The 22,086-nt window shown below is 36.5% G+C and overlaps 1 protein-coding gene across 1 annotated transcript in view; it reads right to left on the reverse strand.

Moving 5' to 3' along the window:
• Window positions 1–2,485: 2,485 nt before the first annotated feature.
• The window catches only part of LOC109097312 (amine oxidase [flavin-containing] A-like), a 34,323-nt gene continuing 14,722 nt past the window's right edge, over window positions 2,486–22,086 (reverse strand). The window contains exons 8-12 of the mRNA XM_042764552.1: window positions 19,998–20,098; window positions 18,462–18,620; window positions 14,526–14,612; window positions 9,077–9,177; window positions 2,486–2,636 (exon numbers count right to left, since the gene is read on the reverse strand). Coding sequence (XP_042620486.1) covers window positions 2,486–2,636; window positions 9,077–9,177; window positions 14,526–14,612; window positions 18,462–18,620; window positions 19,998–20,098 — 599 coding nt within the window. The remainder of the gene's footprint in view (window positions 2,637–9,076; window positions 9,178–14,525; window positions 14,613–18,461; window positions 18,621–19,997; window positions 20,099–22,086) is intronic.

Raw genomic sequence — 22,086 nt, forward strand, 5'->3', positions numbered from 1 at the left:
TGGGAATTCGTGAATGAACAACTGCAATTTACCCATTGATTCTGTACGCAAAAATCTCCCTCACTCAGAGAATCAAATGTATCGAAGCTCCAATGCCCTCGTCCGATGAAGCCCTGTGAATGAAAATGTCGCAGTTCAGCAGGCATTGTTCAAAATTGATGTCTCAGTTCACGACAAAATGTAACACGAGCCAAGGCGGTACAGTGGGTGTAGGATAGCTGATAACATCTGAGTCATTGCGAGTTGTTAAGATGGTACTTCTGATCCGGTGGTTCATTCTTGTTATTTCACAAAATTACATCCGTTGTTTGGATTTTTGTTAAAATAATGAGATGAGACAAAAGGTATCATAGATTATGATTTAATGCTCTTTAGAACATACCGTTTATAGAATATAAGAAGTACGAATAACATTGTTATCATGAAGATTTTATCGATTGCACAAGGTTTTTTTGTAGAAAAAATAACAAAATAAACAATATGGATTAAGGCATTTTTGTGGTGCAGAATTTTACATATAATGATATAGGGTGTGGGTAGTTTTGTGCTCTATTATTATCAACGATGTATTGAAACTACATTTAAGAAACGACAAAAAGAACAAAATGTGATTAAAATAACGAAGGAAGTATTTGATTTACACACCAAAACTGAAAATTCGGCCATTAATTACTCCATTCCTCGGGATGTACATTCTCCAGCAGCAAGTTACATGTGTGCAGGCGTGGGACTGCCGGTGAATGCACCGTCAAAGATATGACATGAGGTGTCTTATTAGTATTTGCTATTGTCTGTGCACACAAACCAAATATATGTTTGTGGCTATCAATGTGAATTGGAATTTGACCAATTGAATGTTTTGTAGCATAGGATCTATGTTAATGGATAAGTGTCTACTATAAATAAACCTTTGCTGGGCCAATAGTGGTGTCGGTTAGTGATTGCGGTAGGTCTAGGCAAGGTCAGGAAGGCTTTGTCAGATCTTCATCAAAAATATTGAATTGAGCGTTCCCGAAGATAGAACGAACGGCCTTAAGGTTTGGAAAACACAGAGGGTGGGTAATTAATGAAATCACATTTGTGTAGTGAACTATTCCCTTTAGATAACGAAGGTTTAATAATGTGAGTTGCCGCTGGGCTACACTATACTTGCCTTTCCAAACATAACTTGTCACAAATGGGGACGCGCATAAATGTCTATTAGCTGCATGCTGCTGTCTATTCTGCATGAGACGCAGTGAACATGAACGAACGAACATTACAATAACAGTGTGTAAAGTGAGCACATGTCCGTACCACATAATGTAATACACCTGTAAAGGTGAGTATACATATGTAATATTTAGTGTCATGACATGTGATGGGAAACTGTATAAGAGAATACGAGTTTCTGAGATAAAGTTTTGAATATAATTACTATGTTAAACACGTCATAAATGTGGGTGTGTCCATCAATAAATTTCATGTATTACGCGTTTTTGTCATTACTAGTGGGACACATGTTCATGGACCATATGGTTAATTAACTAAAGGGATGTGCAGTGTCTCCATGCACACTGAGAGTACATGTAAACTCATCTGACATGGTCAAGAAGAGGCCTTACCACACTTTAAGTGTCCAACCGTCTAAGATTATGTCCTAAACCAACACTAGAGATTTCTCATGAGAGATTCAAAGAAGGGAGAGCACTTTAGCTTGACAAAAAACTTCATCACGACTGTAGCTCACTGTGTGTTTGCTTCACTTCTGTGCTTGATGTTTCATATTCCTTTCACCTACATATTTTTACAATTCTATGTTTGCTTGCACCCAAAACAATGAGAAAAATCAAATATGCGAAATGTCCAGCTGAAAAAGATTCAGTTATCATTAGTAAGTGCACGTTATCGACAAGGTGATTCATACTGTAAGGATGTTTCGATTTTAGAATGCTGATGAGTTAAACTTAACGCCTGATTAACCGACTTTATATTCAAATTTCCCTTGGCATGCCCGATTTACAAAAAAAAAAAGTCTCCGTTAACTTTCCCAGTAAACTTTGCTGTGCATAGTGAAATACTCTTTTCTCTTTGGCTGACTTCTCCCAATCCCTCTTATTCTCGACACCTCCGCCAAAGCGCATCCTGCGCCCTCTATTCTTGTTATACACTTTTCCATTATCAATCAATACCACTCTGTTGTCATTGAATGCTGTTCAGCATTCAGAAAATGTGTTGTAATTATCATGTCAAATGGTTCAATTGACATTAACTGTAATTACTGTTAGTTTGTTGTGCCTTTCCTAAGGCACATTTCGCTAAGTGGTGCCAATAATCTCCTTTTAAAACCATTTAAATCGAGTTCCTGGTGTTGGGCCAACAGGTAGGGGCTGTACACCAGAGCAACTGCCGTCATTACCACCCCAAAGAAGGTTAACACTTAGACGTGTACACTTTGAAGCTTTTCTTGGGTCACTTGTTGTTTCATAGAAGCTCGCACGTGCGTTCAACAGTGTCCTCCTTCGTACAGAGACGAAGGACACATGCCTGATCGCTGACCCTCAATTAGAGCCGCCATCTGAACGGCCTGAATTGCTCCATTAATGTATCCACCCACCATTGGGTAGACCCTGTCTCCTGTGCCGGCCCAATGAATCCTGACAAAAGAAGACTGACAATGAAAGGGAGCACGACACTTAATTATTAATCAGGGTTTAAAACGGGTTTAAAATCAAGTCCTTCCTAAAACTTCCTTTAATCCTTTGAATAGCACTATGCCTGAGGTATCAAAGACCCAGGATGTTGGAAAATGTCAAGGTGACTGGTAATATAAAAGACTTTGGTATTATAATTGAATGCTTGTCAAAATGAATAATGGCTAATTAGTTAACTAAATCTAACGTTGTGCTTATAAGCAGTCATGAATCTTTTAGGCTTGGGGCCTTGACCACATAAAGGTCTTAGATAAAACTAATATTTATATATGATATATATATATCTATATACATATATATATATAATATAATTACACCACCGTACACGTCACCAGTTTGGAAACATTACTATTTTTAATGTTTTTGAAAGAATTTCTATTCTTCGGGCTAATCAAGCCTGCATTTATTTGATCAAAAAGACAGAAAAAAATGTAATATTGTGATAGTATTATTAAAATTTTAAATAATTGTTTTTACCGTTTATTAGACTTTTAAATTATCAGTTACTTTTCTGTGCTGCAAAGCTGACTTTTTTAGGGATCATTATCACAGGATCCTTTAGAAATCATTCTAATATGATGATTCATTATCAAAGTTGGAAAACAGTTTCTGCTGCTTAAATCATTTTGTTTTTACAGAACCTGGGCTACTTTTTTAGGATACTTTGATGATAAAAAGTAAAAAAAAAAAAAAAAAAAAAGAAGCTAAGTTTTTTTAAATATAAATATTTGTGTAATACACATAAACACTACTGGTCAGTAAATTTGGGGTCAGTAATTTTTTTTTTTGGTCTTTCCTTTTTTTTTAACATAAATCAATACGTTTATTTCAGCAAGGATGTGTTAAATTGATAAAAACCATTTTTAGGGCTGTCCATCATAATTTAAACCACATTTCAGGTGAATATAGTAAGTGTGGGGTTTAGGAAAACTTTTAGGCGGCAGCATTAAACTGACAAATGACAACCAAGACTTTTGTAGTTTTCTATTTCATCTATTTCAAATAAATTCTGTTCTTTAAAAAAATAGCATATAAACAAAGCAGATCATTAAAATGATTTCTGAAAGAGCATGTAACACTGACGGCTAAGTAAATGAAGCTAAATCCAGAGTTGCTTCACAAGAATAAGTTACATTGAAAATAATGTAAATACAAACAGTTGCTTTAATTGTAAAAAAATATATTTAACAATATTACTCTAATTACTGTAGGTTTGTTCAAATAAATGCGCGGGTGCGTGTGAAAGAGACGTCTTAAAAACATTTTTTTTTTACGTTTAAAAAATCGTTGTAAACTGACCCCAAACTTTTGAACAAAAATACAATATCTAAAATAATCTAAAATGTCTATAAGTGTACTAATAAATAAAAAAGGATTACTTTATTATTATTTACAATATTCAAAGTAATAATTAAAATATAAAAGTATAGATTAAATGAAAGTAAAAATTATACTGTGGTAAATTGTAAACTTTGAAAACTACGCTAAATTTATCAGTTACATTTATGCATTTCAGCAGATGCTTTTATTGAAAAGTGACTGTACAAAATAGGAACTTCATTAAAAGGTATTTATTTACTAAAAAAAGCAGATAGCTAATTTGGGACAGTCCTATTAACTTAATAGGGCTGGTTAATTTATGCGCATATAAAACCAGATCAGAAAACCTCCAGAAGATATTGCACACATGCATGTCTGCTGTGAATTTAAAACAAAAATAACTTTTTAATTGGGTTCTCAGAAAACGCTTATTGCTGCATTCAACAACATATTCTCCATGCAAAGCTGTTTCGCATCCACCATGCAGTTTTGTCTTCAGCATTATGGATGTGTGGACGTTCATGAAACCCGGAGGATATCCCCTTACCTCCACCGTGCTTTTCCACCTATGCTCGCTTTCTGCGTGAACCGACTCCCGCCCTAATAATAAGCGGTTTGTTTTCTTTTTCCACCGCCTGCGAGATCTGGCCCGCTAAAGCTCTGTTTGCACGGCTCGTGGCCCTACTGCCTCCTCACGCAGCGCGCGCCATAGCGCCGCCTACTCTATTCGCGGTCTCGTCCCGCAGTTTTCCACCAAACTTTTCGGCCGAAGATCCCCCTCCCAGTCACCCCCTTTCACCCTATCGCCCTCTTCTCCGTCCCCCTTGTACTCCCATGTGCTGCTACCTTCCGGTGTTCTTCGTAGTGACCAGTACAGTTAAATCCTACAAATCATTTGTTTTTGCCCCCAAATAAGTAGACTAACCCAGTATCATAGTCTAGATCTATCTCTCTCTATCTTTCTGTCTCTCTACTCCTGGATGCTGCGCGCTATTCTCTGGGTTAAATTTCCGCTGTCACCCACTTCTCTGATGAGGCATTTTGGCTTCACACTTCTCACTGTTGCCCGTTATACTGTTGCTGTTCACGTTTTTTTTTTTTTCGGTCCGAAGGACAGCCTTTCCCCGCGCACCATTGCTTTTATGCTTGTGCTCCGTAAGGACCATCCTACAGCTTGTGTCTGTTTCCGGTGGTCTGCGCGCCCCTGGCGCGTAGCCAGTTTTCTGGCCGTTCTCTGTCTCGCGCGAGTCCTATTGTCTCATATTTAGTTTTTTGTGTGTACGGTGGGTGCGTGTGTCGCCTTTGCGTGTCTGGCACGCTGCCTAGCAACAAACACTGGTAAGAGCCTTCAAGAAGAGCCTTTGCTTTTTTTTTTGCCAAAAATCATTAGGCTTATCAGGTAAAGAGCATGTTCTGCCGCCTTTTGTCCCATTTCCTACGTCCCTCTATCAAAACTTCATTTTTGAATTAGCTCTGCATTGCTAGAATTCATTTGGACAACTTTAAAGGCGCTTTTCTCAATATTTAGATTTGTTTGCTCCCTTAGATTCCCCGAGTTTTCAATAGTTTGTATCTCGCCAAAATATTGTCCGATCCTAATAAACCATGCAAGAATAGAAAGCTTATTTATTCAGCTTTCAGATGAGTATCAATCTCAAGATTTCGAAAAATTGACACTTGACCAAGACTGGTTTTGTGGTCCAGGGTCACATATACAGTTAAGATAGACAATTTTTTCATCTGAAAAAAAATAATGAATTTAAACAGGAGACATGTATGGAGGAAAAAAATTAAAGCTGTAATACACTTTTATTTTTTCGTCTTTGACCCATATATATATAAGGGGGTTTCAAGCATCAAAAGATAAAATAAAAGTGTAATACAGCGTTATTTTTTAAATCAGTTTTTTCTGGTCCTCGAATCTGATTGGTTGAGAGGAGTGCAACATTCTATTGATAACAGAGTTCCAACCGTTTCCTCTCCATTTGCGGTATTTCACAGCACAGGCCATGTCATGGGCAAGATGCCCAAATCCACTATAATTTCATAAATAATGCTGGTTTTGTCACAAAATGTAGTTTTAAGAGTTTTTTTAGGCGAGAATGTAGTTGTTTAGACTTCAAATGTGCAGTTTGTTAATAAAGATGATGCCTATTTGAAAATTTGCTGGGCTTCAGTTTTTTTTTTTTTTTTTTTTTTTTTTTTTTTTTGTTGTTTAGAGATGTGAGATCCGGGCACCAGCAAGCCCTTCAACGCTCATGAACCCTCCGAGAGCAGCCCCTCACCTCGGCCCTAGCTCTTCTGGAATTTGCTGCTGGCTCTGATGTCTCTATAGTGGTTAAAACATGAGATATAATTTGTTTTGGGTAAATCTAATGGGACAGCCTTTGGGCTCGCCTGAATTTATTCTTTGTTTCCATAGCAAATAGTTTTGGCTGAGAGCAAAATCTCAATATATGATGTAACTTCAGTGCAGTATTTCAGAGTGCTGCCTTGTGTACTTTTGACTTAAATGCCTAGAAACTTTTATGATCTCAGCTTTCAAAACCCTGTACATTTTATCACAAAATTCAAACCGATAAATGCCCTTTTGATACTTTGAATGTGGAGTGACAGATTGCTGTAGTTCAAGCTTTATCCACTTTAATACAAGTTACAAGTCATTCATGCTAAATAAACATGAATGAACATCAGAAGGTATGTTGAAAGATGAAGTACAACTTACTGAAATGCTGCCTTGTGTAATCACTCAATCAGCATTTCAGACCGAAAGAAAGATGTCAAAAACATACAAACATTATTTAATTTTTATATCAGCTGAGAAAGATGTATTCATAAAATTTCTTCATAAAGCAGAACTCTTTTTGACTTAGAGTTACATGCACTAAATTAACATGTTAAATGGTCAGCGGTGGATTTTAAAGAATTCACAAAAACCTTTTTCATGTACTACACTGTACTACAAAAGTCTCTTGAGAAGTCTTGACTGGGATACTTCAGAGGCGTTGTGCTAGAGGACCAGTAATTAATTTATGCTTTAGTCCTTTTAATTATTAAACATCTAATAGAAATCATTAAAATTTTCAGAAGCTACAGTGAGGAAGAATAGATGGAGATTTAATGCATGAAAGAGTCTTGTAGCATCCGAGAGATCAAGAGCTTCAAGATCTCATCTGTTTCCAAGTGGGTCAAGGACAGATTACAGCCCTCCTTCCAGAAACGGCTCATCGCCCACACAGGTACCAGACAAAATGGGAAGTCTGTACGTGCCTCAACCACCTTTATATGATGAACTCATTCCTCTCCCGATGGATTTAATTCTATTATGGAAATTTCCCATCCACTCCAGCCACAGCACGCTCTCGTTTTCTCTCTTGCACGTTCTTTCTGTTTGTTCTCCTTGGGCGAGCATTAGTTCAGCCCTGTCAATCGCTTAACCGGGCCATTTCAAATAGCTTTTGAGGACGTTTTCCCCTGAGAGCGCTGTCCTTTTGACATCTAGTCATGCATTCGGATAGCATTTGACTTTGAGGTAAAATGGGCATTTATGTAACTTCTCTCAACGTTTATCTTTATCTGCAGGTAACGTCTGGCTAAAGTCCAAGGAGATGTGTGTTGATGACAAAACAACAGCCAATAGTTCACCCAAAAAATGAACACTGTCGATTTACTCATGTAATTCCAAACATGTATGTTATATATATTTATTTATTTTTCCTCTTTTTTTAACATTTACATTAATAATTTTAACACTCCTCTTTCCCATACATGTCAGTTCATATGTCTGACAAAAAGTGAAATAATAATTAATAACTATTATTAAAGGATCTTTGTGAAAGGATCTTTGTTTTGTTGCAGGATGATCAGGGAGAGGAGTGAGATCGGTGCAGAAAAATGGGAGCGTTGGAGCACAGGAACCTCTTAGGTAAGCAAACACACAGGTAAGTTTTAGGTAGTAGAGTCTGGTTAGTTCAGAGATATGAACGGTAGACCAGACGAGGAGGGGAGTGTGGAGGCAGAAGAGCAGATAAAGGGGAGCTTGATGAGCTGCAAGCAGGTGGCGGGTGATCAGTAGTCAGGTGATTGGGATCTGGTGAACATGGGTGCTGATGACTGGGGTGACTTGACCCTGCGTTCCATTCGGAAGGGGAGCATCCCTATCCCCTAATCGCTTCAAAGGGGTTGAAGGGTTGTAGGGGACCAATCAACTGTTCTCTAAGTGACCTTCTGCATCATCATCACCTGCCTAACCCAGAGGCCCGCCGTCATAATGAAAAGAGTCTGAGCAAAGGATCATGGAGCCTTGAAGTGTCCATCATTTTTACCCTTCGAAATCCTTCATTCCAAAGGGCCCTTTGAAGTCGCCAGTTTTGAGCACTTTGGTTTGGTTTGGAATGACACTTCAGTATGGTGGCCATGATTGTTTAGATAAGTGCCCTTCTGAGGGCGATATATCCCATTTGGAACGCACCCGTGAGACTCCCTGACATATATATTCTAATAAAAGTTATTACAATTTATATAACATTTTATTTAATAATTATTACAATTTATTTGGTGCCTGGACTACTGCGAATATTATTAATATTATTATTATTACTATTTCGTAGTCTAGGCACAACAAAAATGGATAGTGGACTAAGACCTGATCACAACTCAAATGAAATTGTGAGCCACTTTTACTGCACTCAGAGAACTGGATTTTTTTCAGTCCAGTTTTTTCACTCCAAGAGACAGAAGTAATCTATATGACCCGTGCTCTGTATTCAAAGTTTTCAGAAGGCATTTGAGTTTTAATACAGGCTTGGAGTCGAATGGGCTACTTTTATGGTGCTTTTTAGAAACTTGTCAGCTATGGTCACTCTATGAGCTGCCGTTGTATTGGGAAAAAGAAAACTCCTTTTGTGTTCCGTGGAAAAATACCACTGGGTTTGTAAAGACATGAGGGTAAATACATAATGACACAATTTTCATTTCATTTCTTGAAAGAAATGAGACACTGGGGCTCTGAAATAGCTTTGTTGGATATAAAGGGATTTGGCCAGTGCAGTGGACTGGTTTACCTGCCGAAGGGCTTTCGAAGACTCGGGTGGTAATATGTTAGCATCCCAGGGGTCATTACATTCACAGGACAGCCTCCACTCCACTCCTCTTTTGCCCAGTCCTGAAAAAAACACAACACAACAATTAACATTTTGCAGCAGTCAGTGTCATTGTGAACTCTAATTTTGGGCTAATAAATGATCTAGGAAACATTTGGACTCTGTGGTTGTGATGTGGCCTGTTCTTTAATTCCCAGGAGAGACAGCTTTAATATGCAGGTCCTATTTGCATTGACACTGACAGAACTTTTAAATCTCTGGCAGACAACATTTGGCAGACAGTCTTTTTGTTTCTCTTCACAATGAGCAGGTTATTTTTATATATACTGCAGCTTCACATCATCATAACTGCCTGCAAACCTCCTATTCTCTCTTTTAATAAGGTCACTTCAATAAATTCTATGTGGATTAGACTAAATGTTCCCTTCAGTTCATGTTCAAACTAAATAAAAAGGTCTAGAAATTATTTCTAGTTTAATTTAATGAAGAATTATTCATTATTCATGTCATTATTCATCATTATTACATGGCTCTGTGGAATTTCGATTCTGATTGTTGATTCTGATGGTCAGTCATGACATTCCGAGGTATGTTTTTCCTGGATAACAACCTGTAAAAGCTAATAACACAGGCTCATCTGGGTAACAGCAGTCGGCGCTGTACTCTTGCTTGAACTATTTTTTCTTGGCCGAAGCTTTGCGTTTGGTTTAGCTAATAAAATAATAAAACTTGATTCAAAAATGGTGTACAATTGTTTAATTATGTCAGCGTACGATTGTTTTGGATAATAAGAGAAACTAACAAACTGGTTAAGGTTTTTAAAACATTTTTGTCTTACTTCTTTTATTGCCTTAATTATTTTGTGGTGAGGTTTCCCTTAAATGTCTGTTTAGTTTGAATTTGCCACTTGCTCGCAACTGCCGTCTTCACGGAAGCTTTACAAAAAAAAAAATGTATAATAAAAAAACGTTTCTCTGATTTATAATTTTTTTGTGTATTAAAAATGCAGTTGGACATTATGCACTGGATGCCTAGCACGGACCCTGGACTTGCAGTATCTGTGGATTGCCATTTCATGATCAAAGGTATGAAGATCCATTTTATACTCCTGACACAATGATTATATTACATTTGCTAGAATACTTCTATCATAAAACAGTTATCTGGTATCAAAGCTGAACACTTTAGACCTATTTAATTATATATACACAGTAGTATATCAAGATTAATAAAAAAAATATATTACCAATAGCAGATACAGTAATGGTAAACCAATGTAAGTATGTAAATAAATAAAATAGCCTGAACTCAGAAAGTGGGAGTCATTTCTATTGATTTAAAAAAAATGGACTGGGAAAATATTTTAAAGGGTTTTGGATAAAATGACATCTTTTTGTCTAAATAATTATATGGAAGCCCATTTCCACTACATAACAAAAAATGAAATCATAGTTATGACATAAATCGAAATTATGTCATGTCAATTTACATAAAAATTCAAAATGATTAAGTCATAATTATGAGCTAAAATGTCAAAATTATGAGACATTAAGTCATAAATATGACAGAAAAAGTTGAACCTGACATATTAAGTCATAATTAACAAGTCGAAATTATGCAATAAAAAGGTATAGGTATGAAATAAAGAGTTGAAATTATGGGATAAACTGGCCATGTGTCCAGGGTCCAGGGTCTGAGACTGGGATAGGCTCCAACAACCCTAGACAGGACAAGTGGTTTGGAGAATTGATGGATGGAATTATGAGATAACAGCCAAATTTCGCTGACCAATCGTAGCACGTTCTGGAGGCAGGACACGATAAAGAACAAATGATTCACGCATTAGCTTTGATGCCTCCAGTTGCAGTTACAGCTGTTGCAGCACAGCACGACAACAAGCAGAGTAGACATGGCACAATGGCTTATTATCCCTTTTAAAGCACAATCACAGTGACAAATATAGCGCATAATAACACGTATAATATCAATGGGCCCAAATGTTTAACTGGGTACCAGCTTCAGAATCACTGCAGCATGTACTGGGCATTTGTGAGTGGAGGATGTAAATAAAAACTGTGCATTTACTTTGACTTACCATCAAAACTAGTAAGTCCGATTCATATGAAATATTGTTTGCGTGATCAAGTGTTTTAACCGATAAATATCTCGTCTTACATTTTATGCGTTTATATTCAACACACCTGCACCACATTTAACAAAAAGTACCCACGTATATTTTTTTCCTCCCCAAACAATGGCAATAACTTTGTAATACTTTTAATTAATGTTTGAAAATATTATTTTTAATGCTTAATACATTGTTAGATCCGCATAACTGCTCATATACATCAGTTAAACGGCTTGACTGGTTGGATTGGTCAATGAAGTGTGGCTGTTGTCTGATTGGCTTGATTAGACGTGTGGGTGGAGTCACGCATTTGTGGATTTGTCAGCGTCTTGATGCCAGAAATGTTTCAAAATACACAAATATCTGCAGAGATCCGCAAATTCACAGAAAGCAATTCACAAATGAATGCCAGGTAAAGTTGTGTTTGTGACATAAGATATTTGTGATTATGTTTTTTTATTTGCAAATCTCATTTTATTTATTTGTAAATTTAATTCATGTTTGTGAAACTCTAACATTTATTTGTGGATCTCATTCTATTCACTTGTCAATGTAAAATTTTTGTTAATATCTGTACATTTATTTGTGGATCATAATCTAATTATTTGGAATTATGCCACAATTCTATCTCCATAGGAAATGGGCCTTCATCAATGGCGGCTCCATGATTTTTTTTGTTGGAGGTACTAAGGGGGCGAGCTTAACAGTTCAGAGGGGGTGCTAAAAAACTGATTAAATTGAGAGAAAGTACCTAAGCGTGCCTAACTGACCCCTCCCCCATAATGTCAGTTGTTTATGGGACACATTTTAGGCATTTTTTAGGTTTTAATGTTTATTTTTCAATGTTAATGCAAGTGACACTGGGAGTTAAAAAACAGGGGCTAAGCAAGTTTCCGGCCCCGCCCTAGCGCCACCACTGGCCTTCATAAAATTAAGTTTTTATTATTAAATTATTTAAAGACTCTAAGACTTAATTGAATGAGCGCCAAACAGATGGAGCGCAATAGAATAAGAGCGTCATATGTAGAATTTTAAAACTACAATTGTATTTTATGATAGCAGATAACAGTAATGGGGTAATCAAAATATAATGTAACTAATCTGTGCTCTTGTGTTTATTTACTTTCATTTTTAGTTTAGTGAATTGAACTTCTGTTTTAAAAAGCTTTTAGATTGTTGCAATGTTAGAATGTAATGTGAATTTAGCCCCCTTTTTTGCACATAATAGATAGTATAGCCTACTTTCACTATATTTGTTTTCATTGCCTTTAATATAAACATTGTTTTATTGGACAACATTGGGCAGGCTATATAAATAAATATAAATCCAAATAGAAAATGTAGAAAATACAGAGAAATATACTGTATATTGCATTTCAGCCAAAAAATACAGAGATATGATTTTTTGGCCATATCGCCCAGCCCTTCTGTAAGGGCGGAACGGAAATAATGTGCTTCAGCTCCTTCACACTATATGCATTAAACACCATGGATATATTTTTAGTTGATGCACCTTTGCTTTCCACAATGCACCATAAGCCCAGTGCATGAGACCTCTCATGGCACTCTGGGTAATTCTCTACTTGAAAAAGTACACGTAGTGTATTTCCTTTTTCAGTTGCAGCTCACTGGAAAATGGCCTTGCCATCAGTAGTCCCATCATCCTCTTCCGATCTCTCCATCCACAGGCCACAGAGTTGCTTAAGGCAATTCTCCCTTTTCACTTATAGTGCTAAAGTGGCCTGACACCCCTTTCACACCAAGGTGGTAAAATGTTAACATACTGTTGAAGCTGATTGCTGTCAAACCAATGTGCCCATTTGTCAATCTAAATTATGACCTCCTGTATGGTCTATGGCACCATTTTACCTCTCAGGGGAAATAAATTCCCATTTTTTTTGTGAAATGGTGCATTTCAGGCACAGTGGAGGACTGGTTCTCGGCTTTGGTCAATGAGGAATAGAGGTGGCCGCAGAGATTTCCATTTCAGTTGACGCACGTGGTGAGTGTCACGCGGAGGCTCGTCAGAGTCATACAGGAGACTGGACAGAGGTGATGACTCTAGCAGGTCTTAATAGGTTTCATGCCTGATTCTAGACAATGTGTGTTATTTTCACATGCTGACTCATTCAGTGGGAAACTGAGAGCTTTGACATTGCGATCCTTTCAAGACTAAAAGATGTTTTCACTGCCACTCTTAAATCCATTCATTTTCCAAACCAATTGCCCAGGCATGTATCAATTACTGGTAGAAATGAGTTCAAATAAAATGACATCATACTGGTTAGGGTGTAAATTAAACAATTAAACACTGCACCCACCAGAGGACATCAAATGAAGGGTTGAGGGAGTCTTAAAAAATAACTACACTTAGCAGCCTAATTTTTACAAACTGCATATAAAACATTTCTGCAGCTCTGTCTGAATGACATTTGTAATATAATTTCCATAAATTCGGTCATGCTGTTGACATTGCCTGAGGTTCAATTCATAAATGCATAAAATACTCGGTTTGCCATCTAAATGAAATTGTATTCCATGAATACATTTGCAATACAGTTGGGATGATTTGTTGTTGAACTGAGGTTATTCAAATTAAAAAATCTGCTAAAAATCCTTTGAGCCCCACTTTAAAAAAGTTTGTGTTCAGTCCTACCTTAGCAACTGTTGCCGTCTGCCATTTGTCAGATCAATTTTACTGCATAATTTAACTATTTATTTAAACAAAAGCAGAATTTAGAATTATTTGCAATGTTACAATTCATTCCAGACCTGTTAAGAACAATATTCAATTCATTTTTACCAATTTATGAGCACATTTTACTGAAAATCACATTGTTGACATACATTTCCAGCTAATTTCTATGAGTTATCTTAGTTAGCAAAAATGTCCAGAGTGGATGGGGATTAGCTAAGAATCAATGACCATTTATTAAAACAGCATATTTTTCTTGAAATGAATAATGCTGTAAAAATAAAATAACCCAATTTCTCCACAATCAAACATTAACATAAGTTAGTCAGACAGTTGCAGAGACACAAACCTCCACAGACTCAGTGGTGTCAACAAAATGACCTAAAATAAAAAAAGCTAGTGTCTTCCTGAGTCTATTTTCCACATTTTTCTGCTGTGTATAACAACGCAAGCCACCAGCACTGTTTTCCCGTACACTCCAGGTGCTCCTAGCTGCTACTAAATAAAGCTGAAGCAATGGGTTTCGCAAGGCAATGACTATACTTTCTGTGACTCAGCGCACATATTGGCTGAAATTTGCCACATACCTTTTCTTCGTAGTGAATGTAGGTGGACGCCTCTGGACCAAGGTACTTCACCAGGCTGGAGATCACAGCATCTCTTCTCTCCTCCATCTAAAATGAGCACAAAAACATTTGTTTATCATCATATCACAAAAAGTATAATATTTATATCCATACTTTTGAAAAAGTGTTTTCAAAGTGCACTTTACTTCTTAAAAGTATATTTTTTAAATAAAAAATTACTTGTAGATAATATAATTAAAATAATAATAATAAAATTAATTAAATAAAAAGCCACTTAAGTGTACTTTCATGACACTTAACACACTTAGAAGTAATTATAAAATTACTTATAAAACGCTTAGTTCCAGCCCTCGATTTTGATTGGTCAACAGCTGTGTATTATTCACAATAAAGCACAGCTATGACTGCTTCATCGTACCACTGCACAGCACCCTTAAGTCTTCTACACACTGCACGATTTTAGCAATCCTATAAGATCATTGCTGGTCACACTGTGTGACATGGACCTAATAAACTTGGGTGCGACATGCATGTAGACTGTATGATGATGACACCTATTGAGTCGTAGGCTACGACGCACGTTTGTATAGAAGAATAAAATGTCATTAGCATGCGCTAGGGATAAACAAAAAGAGCATAATGAATCACACTTTGACAGTTGTAGTTTTTATGTGTGCTGAAAAAAGTGGAAGTGGCGAAAGAAGAAGGAATATAAGAGCTTGAGGTAAGCAGTTTTATGTTTTAGCGCCATGTCGCGTTGAATTCATGTCACATTTTTACTGGTTGGTCAGTAAAGGTAGGTCGTAATTGCAAACACACTGTGTGATGAACATGCTGAATTTCTGACACTGCCAGAAAATTATTGTAGGCTATCTTTGGTCGCAAGACTGTGACAACGGCCATCTTTGAACCTCTCTTACTGTACGACATTAGGAGCCACCATCATAGAAATCGCCACGACTGTTTCACGATTCCAATCTTTTGTCTGGGACAGCCGAAAATCATGCTGTGTGTTTTGAGCTTTAGCCACCACCCAACATAAACAATCAATAATATAGTCTAAAACTGTTCCATGTATTATGTATTTCTGCACAATTAACTGTTTGTTATTTATTTAATGAAGTATGAGTAACCCCTGATGGCCTTATGTTGAATCATTCACCTTTCATTTTCAATTGTGACGCTTGCAAACTCAACATCAATCTATACATTTTTGGTTTTAATTTTTAAGTAAAATTAAGTATATTTGGAAATTTGGAAATACAAATTTAAACTATAATACATTGCAAATAACGTCTCCAAAAACATTACCTATACTCTTCTAAAGTATATATTCTACTTAATAAGTATTCTTTTTCACCTTATGCTAAACTGTACTTCTCTTTCACAAGGGCGAGATCCGGGCTGGGTCTGGTTCTCCAACCTCCATCGATCTGAATAACTCAATTTCCTTTTTGGTCTCTGTTCTCCATGAGTTATGGGTAGAAAGGGGCCGGGCTGTGCACCCTTGCCATTACTATGCCAGCTAATGACAGATGTTAAGGGAATGTATAAAACCCTGCATCTGCATGTTGCGCACACTTCTACTTGAACCGAGTGTCCCGGGACATAACTCATCCTACAGTTATGGCTTCGCACCAGGTATGGGGCTAGGCGGCAGAGGAACCATCTGAGGGGGGGTTTATAAAAGTGCTCCATAAGGAGTTAGAGGGCTAGCCACTATCTCTAATGCCTAGCCATAAAACAAACTGCACAAAATTACACTTCATGTCCACACTGCAAACTTTGCCAGCTCATTCATGTGAAGGTAATGTCAAGTAACAGCAGAAAGCACACGGCTCGGGTGTATTGCACTGTCAGTCTGGGCTCTTCACACATCTACAAGAACCTGAACTTGTCAACAAATGCTTTGCAGAGTTCATGACTCTTCATTTTACCGACATATCTCAATTAATGCAGGTGATAAATGGGTATTTCAACATAAAATACTACCAAATGCAAACTAGTTTGTTATGTTGTATTAGCAAATGAGAACCAGACTGGCTTGTCCATCTGATTCAATATGAATGAAGCAACCATAAACTCAGTGGTTTAAAAGAAGTGCTCTTGTCTATTATGCATGACTACAGGCAGTCAGGGAATTTATCATAAGAAGCGAGATGGAAATGTGTTTATCAGACCAGTTTATCTCAAAGAGGGAATTCTGGTCTCATCTGGTTTTCATGGATTTTAGCTATAGGCGAGCTTTTTTCTTCATGCAGTATGTGTGGCCATCTTTGTTTGAAGCGACTAGTGACAGACAAATCAATAGTCTGCCACCACATTATCAGTCAGGAAAAGACTCTTTGAAGACTCAGAGCTGGAAATATTTGTTTTCCCAAGATAACACTTTCAGTTTAATGCCGTACCAAGACATTTGGCTAATCCCTAGTCTGATAGTCTGTTTACAGACAATTTGATTGCGCGAAAGACTAACTTAGACTACCATACAAGTATTATTTATACTATTATAGACTTAATATTTTGAATTAGCTTTTGTATTTTCAGTTTTCATTTAGTTTTAACGTTTTAGTAATTTTGTTACATGATTTTGTCATTTTCATTAGTTTTTGTATAAATAGTTCTGTAACGAATAAACAAATATTCAAATATTCTATCTGCAATAATTATTTGAAAAATAAAAACACAATAATAATCAAATATTCAAATATTCTATCTGCAATAATTATCTGAAAAATAAAAACACTATACGAATTTAACTAAAATGATGCTTTGCTAGCCATAAATGTAGTGAATCCCTTATAACTCCTGAGTTAAAACTAAATGCACTGGGTGGCACCATGGAATATGTAAACAGGAACTGACTGTATATGGCAGAATGGCATTATGCAGCAAAGTTTGGAATTACTTTGATCAGCATGTCTTGTACAACCTTTGTCAAGTGAAACTAAGTTATCTCCATAAGAATCATATGAAATCCAAACAACAAAATATTTAAATATTAATTTTTTTATTAGCTCAATAATGTAATATTTTTGGAAAAATGCCCATCCCTAATTTTAGTACTTCAACTCAAAACTTATTTCAGTTCGTTGCCATGCAAGCCAACATTTTATTTACTTGGACTCTTTGGTCTAATATTTATATTTTAGTTCAGCTTTATTTCATCTACCGAAAGCATTTTTATATAGTTTTATTTTCAATTATGATACAGAGAAAACATATATACATAACATAACAATTAGCTCATAATTATCGAAAGTATTATTAATAGCTAACAGTAACAATGCTGGTGCTGGTCTAGCTGTTGGACCAACATAGTCATTTTTTTCTCCAGCAAAATGTCACACCGGTTGACCAAGAAAGCGTTGCTAGTTTGGCTGCAATAAGTGGTCAAAGTTTTGTTTAGCACGGTTAGCAGTTAGTCCCTGGATGCTGTAATTTGGGTCAAAAGACCTTTCAAATGTAAAAGTAGTTGTGCAGTCCGACAAGAAAATGGTAATATTACATAATTATTTTGCATATAATATTATTATTAAATGCCATGGTAAATTTAACTATATAGTTTTTAGGTATTTCAATGAAAAACAGTACACTACATACATTTAGTATAAATGCAAAATGTCTTGTTATCATTTTATTTAGGAAAATTATATCACAATAATTATCGTTATCATTTTATCGCCCAGCCCTCGACTGTTATGCTTTTCAAAGGCGGTTTTTGGAGCAACTAAATGTCAGTATATATCTATTTTCACCTCTTGACTCATTGTCTCAGAAAGTGTGAAACTGAGAATAGACCTGACATATTAAACTTGCTTCTTGCTTGTATCTCTCACTCCCTCTTTCCATTTCTCACTCAGTACAGCTTGCTATGTTATTAAAAATACTTCACTCTCTTTCCCAAACTCCTTCTCTCCTCTATCTGTCTCTCACCTTTCTGTCGCACCAGTCACGGGCCTGTACCCCAGTGATGAACCCCCCCAGCGCAGGACTGCCTCTGGGGCTGGTGGCATCAAATGTGACGCTTAAAGGACAGTTCTCAGAGGGACGTGCCACGATTTCCCCCGAGAAACCTCTTTGCTTCCAAAATGCCTGTGAAGTCAGATCAAAAAACAGAGAATGAACAGCCTTGAAAATGAAAAGCATTCTTTCTTTATTAAAAGAGACCAGCGCAATGCTGAAAACAGACATTATCTGCATAAATGTCAACTATATTTCCATAAATGTGAATAATAAATTGTAGATTTATAAGCAGTTATATATAATATCTGCATAATTAATATCAATCAAACGTCATGCCCTTTCAAACATAGGGGCAACGCGACTCCTTAGATAGTGATTTATGTCAAACAGGTTTGGAATGAGGGTTAATACATGATGACAGAATATATTAATTTTTTGGTGAACTATCCCTTGTTAAACTGTTCTATTAGACTAAAATATCTAACACTCTAAACCATATAAAGAACTAATTTGTTGTTAAAAAGTGTTTTGTTTTTCCAAAAAAAAACAAGTGCATGCTGTTTCTTCCATAAAGCCTATTTTAATTAACTAAATAAGTTATGTATTAGAAAGTTAAAATTTCATAAATGTATGAATATTTGCAATTAAGTGAAGTGAAGTGAAGTGAAGTGAAGTGAAGTGACATAACAGCCAAGTATGGTGACCCATACTCCAGAATTCGTGCTCTGCATTTACCCCATCCAAAGTGCACACACAGAGCAAGTGAACACACACACACACACACACACCGTCAACACACACCCGGAGCAGTGGGCAGCCTTTTTTGCTCCGGCACTCGGGAGCAGTTGGGGGTTCGGTGCCTTGCTCAAGGGCACCTCAGTCGTGGTATTGCCAGACCCGAGACTCGAACCCACAACCTTAGGGTTAGGAATCAAAACTCTCTAACCATTAGGCCAAGACTTCCCCAATTAAAGATAATAATAAAAGATAAAACACATTTTTAAGCACTCAGGCAGGGATTCATGGACTAACAATTAAGTTCAAATGCGATGCGCAGAAAAGGTTCTCATGCAAAAACATTTACAATAGGGCTGATCGATTATTTGTTTTTTAGTTGGTTCTAATCAAAATTTAGAAAACAAATAGTGTGAACTTATCATTACTTTTTAAACATTTTTATTGCACAAGATGTGAGTGAATGAACCCATTATCTTATTTAATATGCAAAATATATTCAAAACCATCTTTCACAGTTGACAGACAAATCTTATCCCTCTGCTTAAAGTGGCATCTCCAGTCACTGCAGAGCCAAGATATTAACTTATAGTGAGGGCTTATAAGGAATATGCTAGACAGAGCACTAGGAGGCAGCTCTCCATGCTTCTGCACATTTTAACTTCATTATAGAGTTTAATGCAATAGAGCTGTAGGGGAAGTAACTGCACTGTGCTGGAAAAGCCAGTAAGCTGGTTGTGGGTAAGTGGATGGCATATGCGAATTACTCACATAATGGTAAGAGAGTCGGACTTGTGTCATGTGGCCGATGGGCAGGCACTGGGTGAGGCGCTGGCGCTCAGCAGGCAGGGCAGGCTCGTAACGGATCTGGGCTGAAAGAGAGGGCATAGTCAGAGTGCCACTGAATTAAATAAGAGCCATTTAGCGCTAGAAATGAACAGCAGAATGATACTGAGATTAAATAGGAAAGACAGTTCTGTTCTTACAATTGCTAGAACCCATTTCTCAACTTGGGTCACTTTTTCAGACATTGGGGAACATTGTATAATGTTATCTGTTGTTAGTGATTTTAATGTATTTTTTCGTGGGTGATAAGGTACGTTTGTTTTGTAACACACTTTGCTAGTACTATGAAATAATGATATGATTTGTTTTGGTACATAGGGTGCATTATTTTTTATAGACTTTTCTTAGAGTGTACATTTTTAGTACAACCTCAGAATCAAGTACATGCATACAATGCCTTAAAATTCTGCTTATATAGGCAGCTCACTAGGTTTTGGAACAGAGCGGATATCTTGCTGACACTCTTGATCATAGGGGATTATGGGATACTTTATTACTGTAAGTAGAGGATAGGACTGAATAGAAATGCATGTTTTAAAGAGAAATGGGAAATAGCAAATGGATTCAAAGATATGGAAGGGAAAAATAGTGAGCAGAGGAACACAGACAGGAAGAATATGGTATAGCGAATAACTCATAGGTCTCAGATCATCCTTTGGTATTGATTCAGGTGGCTATACCTTCTAATGAAGCAGCACTTGGCAAATTGGATGTAATACCCCCAATGACTAGCTCTCCATGAAATTGCCAATCTATTAAAGAATCCCCCGCGATTTAAACACTACTACTTTATTAAGGCTTAGCTTATTTTGCGAGTGTAAGTGTGGGATATCCAATAACTTTATGCTGCAGCCCCTCAGGGCCATCTCTACGCCTGAGTAACACAAACAGTGCCAGAAGGACAATGACCTTGTTTTTGACGAGACAGCCATCGGGCGACAAGCCAACGTGTCAGCTAGCCTTATGAAGAGGGAGGCACACAAATAAATTGTTGTTTGCTGCCCAGTTGATTACTTGAAATGAAAATGTTTATAATTACACTCCCATCTTTTACACCTTAACCCACCCTTAAACCTACCCAGATCACCAAACCTGTCCCTAACCTTACCCATATTCCACCTCAATAGCAGCAAAAGTGTTTTGCAATACAATATGAACACAATAAGTACACTGTATTTATTTTCTGATGTAAGCACATAGGAGTTATGGCCACTTAATATAAAGTGGGACCCATGAAGGACACACTACAGTTGGATTTCTAATAGCACTTAGCATATGTTTTAATACGTTAGTAAACACATCAAAATAACTGACCTTTGCATTACAGAATTAAGTGCACTTAAGTGAGTACTTTAAAGTGAAATACTTTATTCAACAATTTCTTCTCTTTCATGCTAGTCTTCGACACACATTTATGAAAGTACAATGACTATCCCTTTAAGATTTAAAGTACACTACGAATGAACATGCAATACAAGTAAACTTATTTTCACAAGGAAAAAACTATCTGAAATAAAAAAAGGTAATTTTTACCTTTTTAATGAAGCAGCACAATATAAAAGCCTTTTCCTGGAAATAATAATGGTAACACCTTACAGTAAGGTTCCATTATTTAATGTAACAAACCAGTGAACAATACATTTATTACAGTATCTATTAATCTTTGTTAATGTTAGTTAATAAAAATGCAGTCGTTCATTGTTAGTTCATGTTAATTAAAGTAGTTAACTAATAATTCTTATTTTAAAGTTTTGCCATAATAATAATAATTTTGATTGATTAAAAAAAAATAAAAAAAAATACATATTGTTTAAAAGCCAACAAAAGTTCTGAAGTACTTTAATACCCACAATTTTTAAGCAAAATCCACCAATCAGAGAACTTGAGTGTATGAACATGCTCAAACATCAGGCTCATAAAACGAAACAGGTAACACATTAATCATGAGGGTTTTCCCCCCAGTTTTGATGCCAAAATGTAAATGGACATAGGACTAGTTCATTCCCTCAAGACG

This window comes from Cyprinus carpio, chromosome A10 (genome assembly GCF_018340385.1).
Source record: "Cyprinus carpio isolate SPL01 chromosome A10, ASM1834038v1, whole genome shotgun sequence".
NCBI lineage: Eukaryota > Metazoa > Chordata > Actinopteri > Cypriniformes > Cyprinidae > Cyprinus > Cyprinus carpio.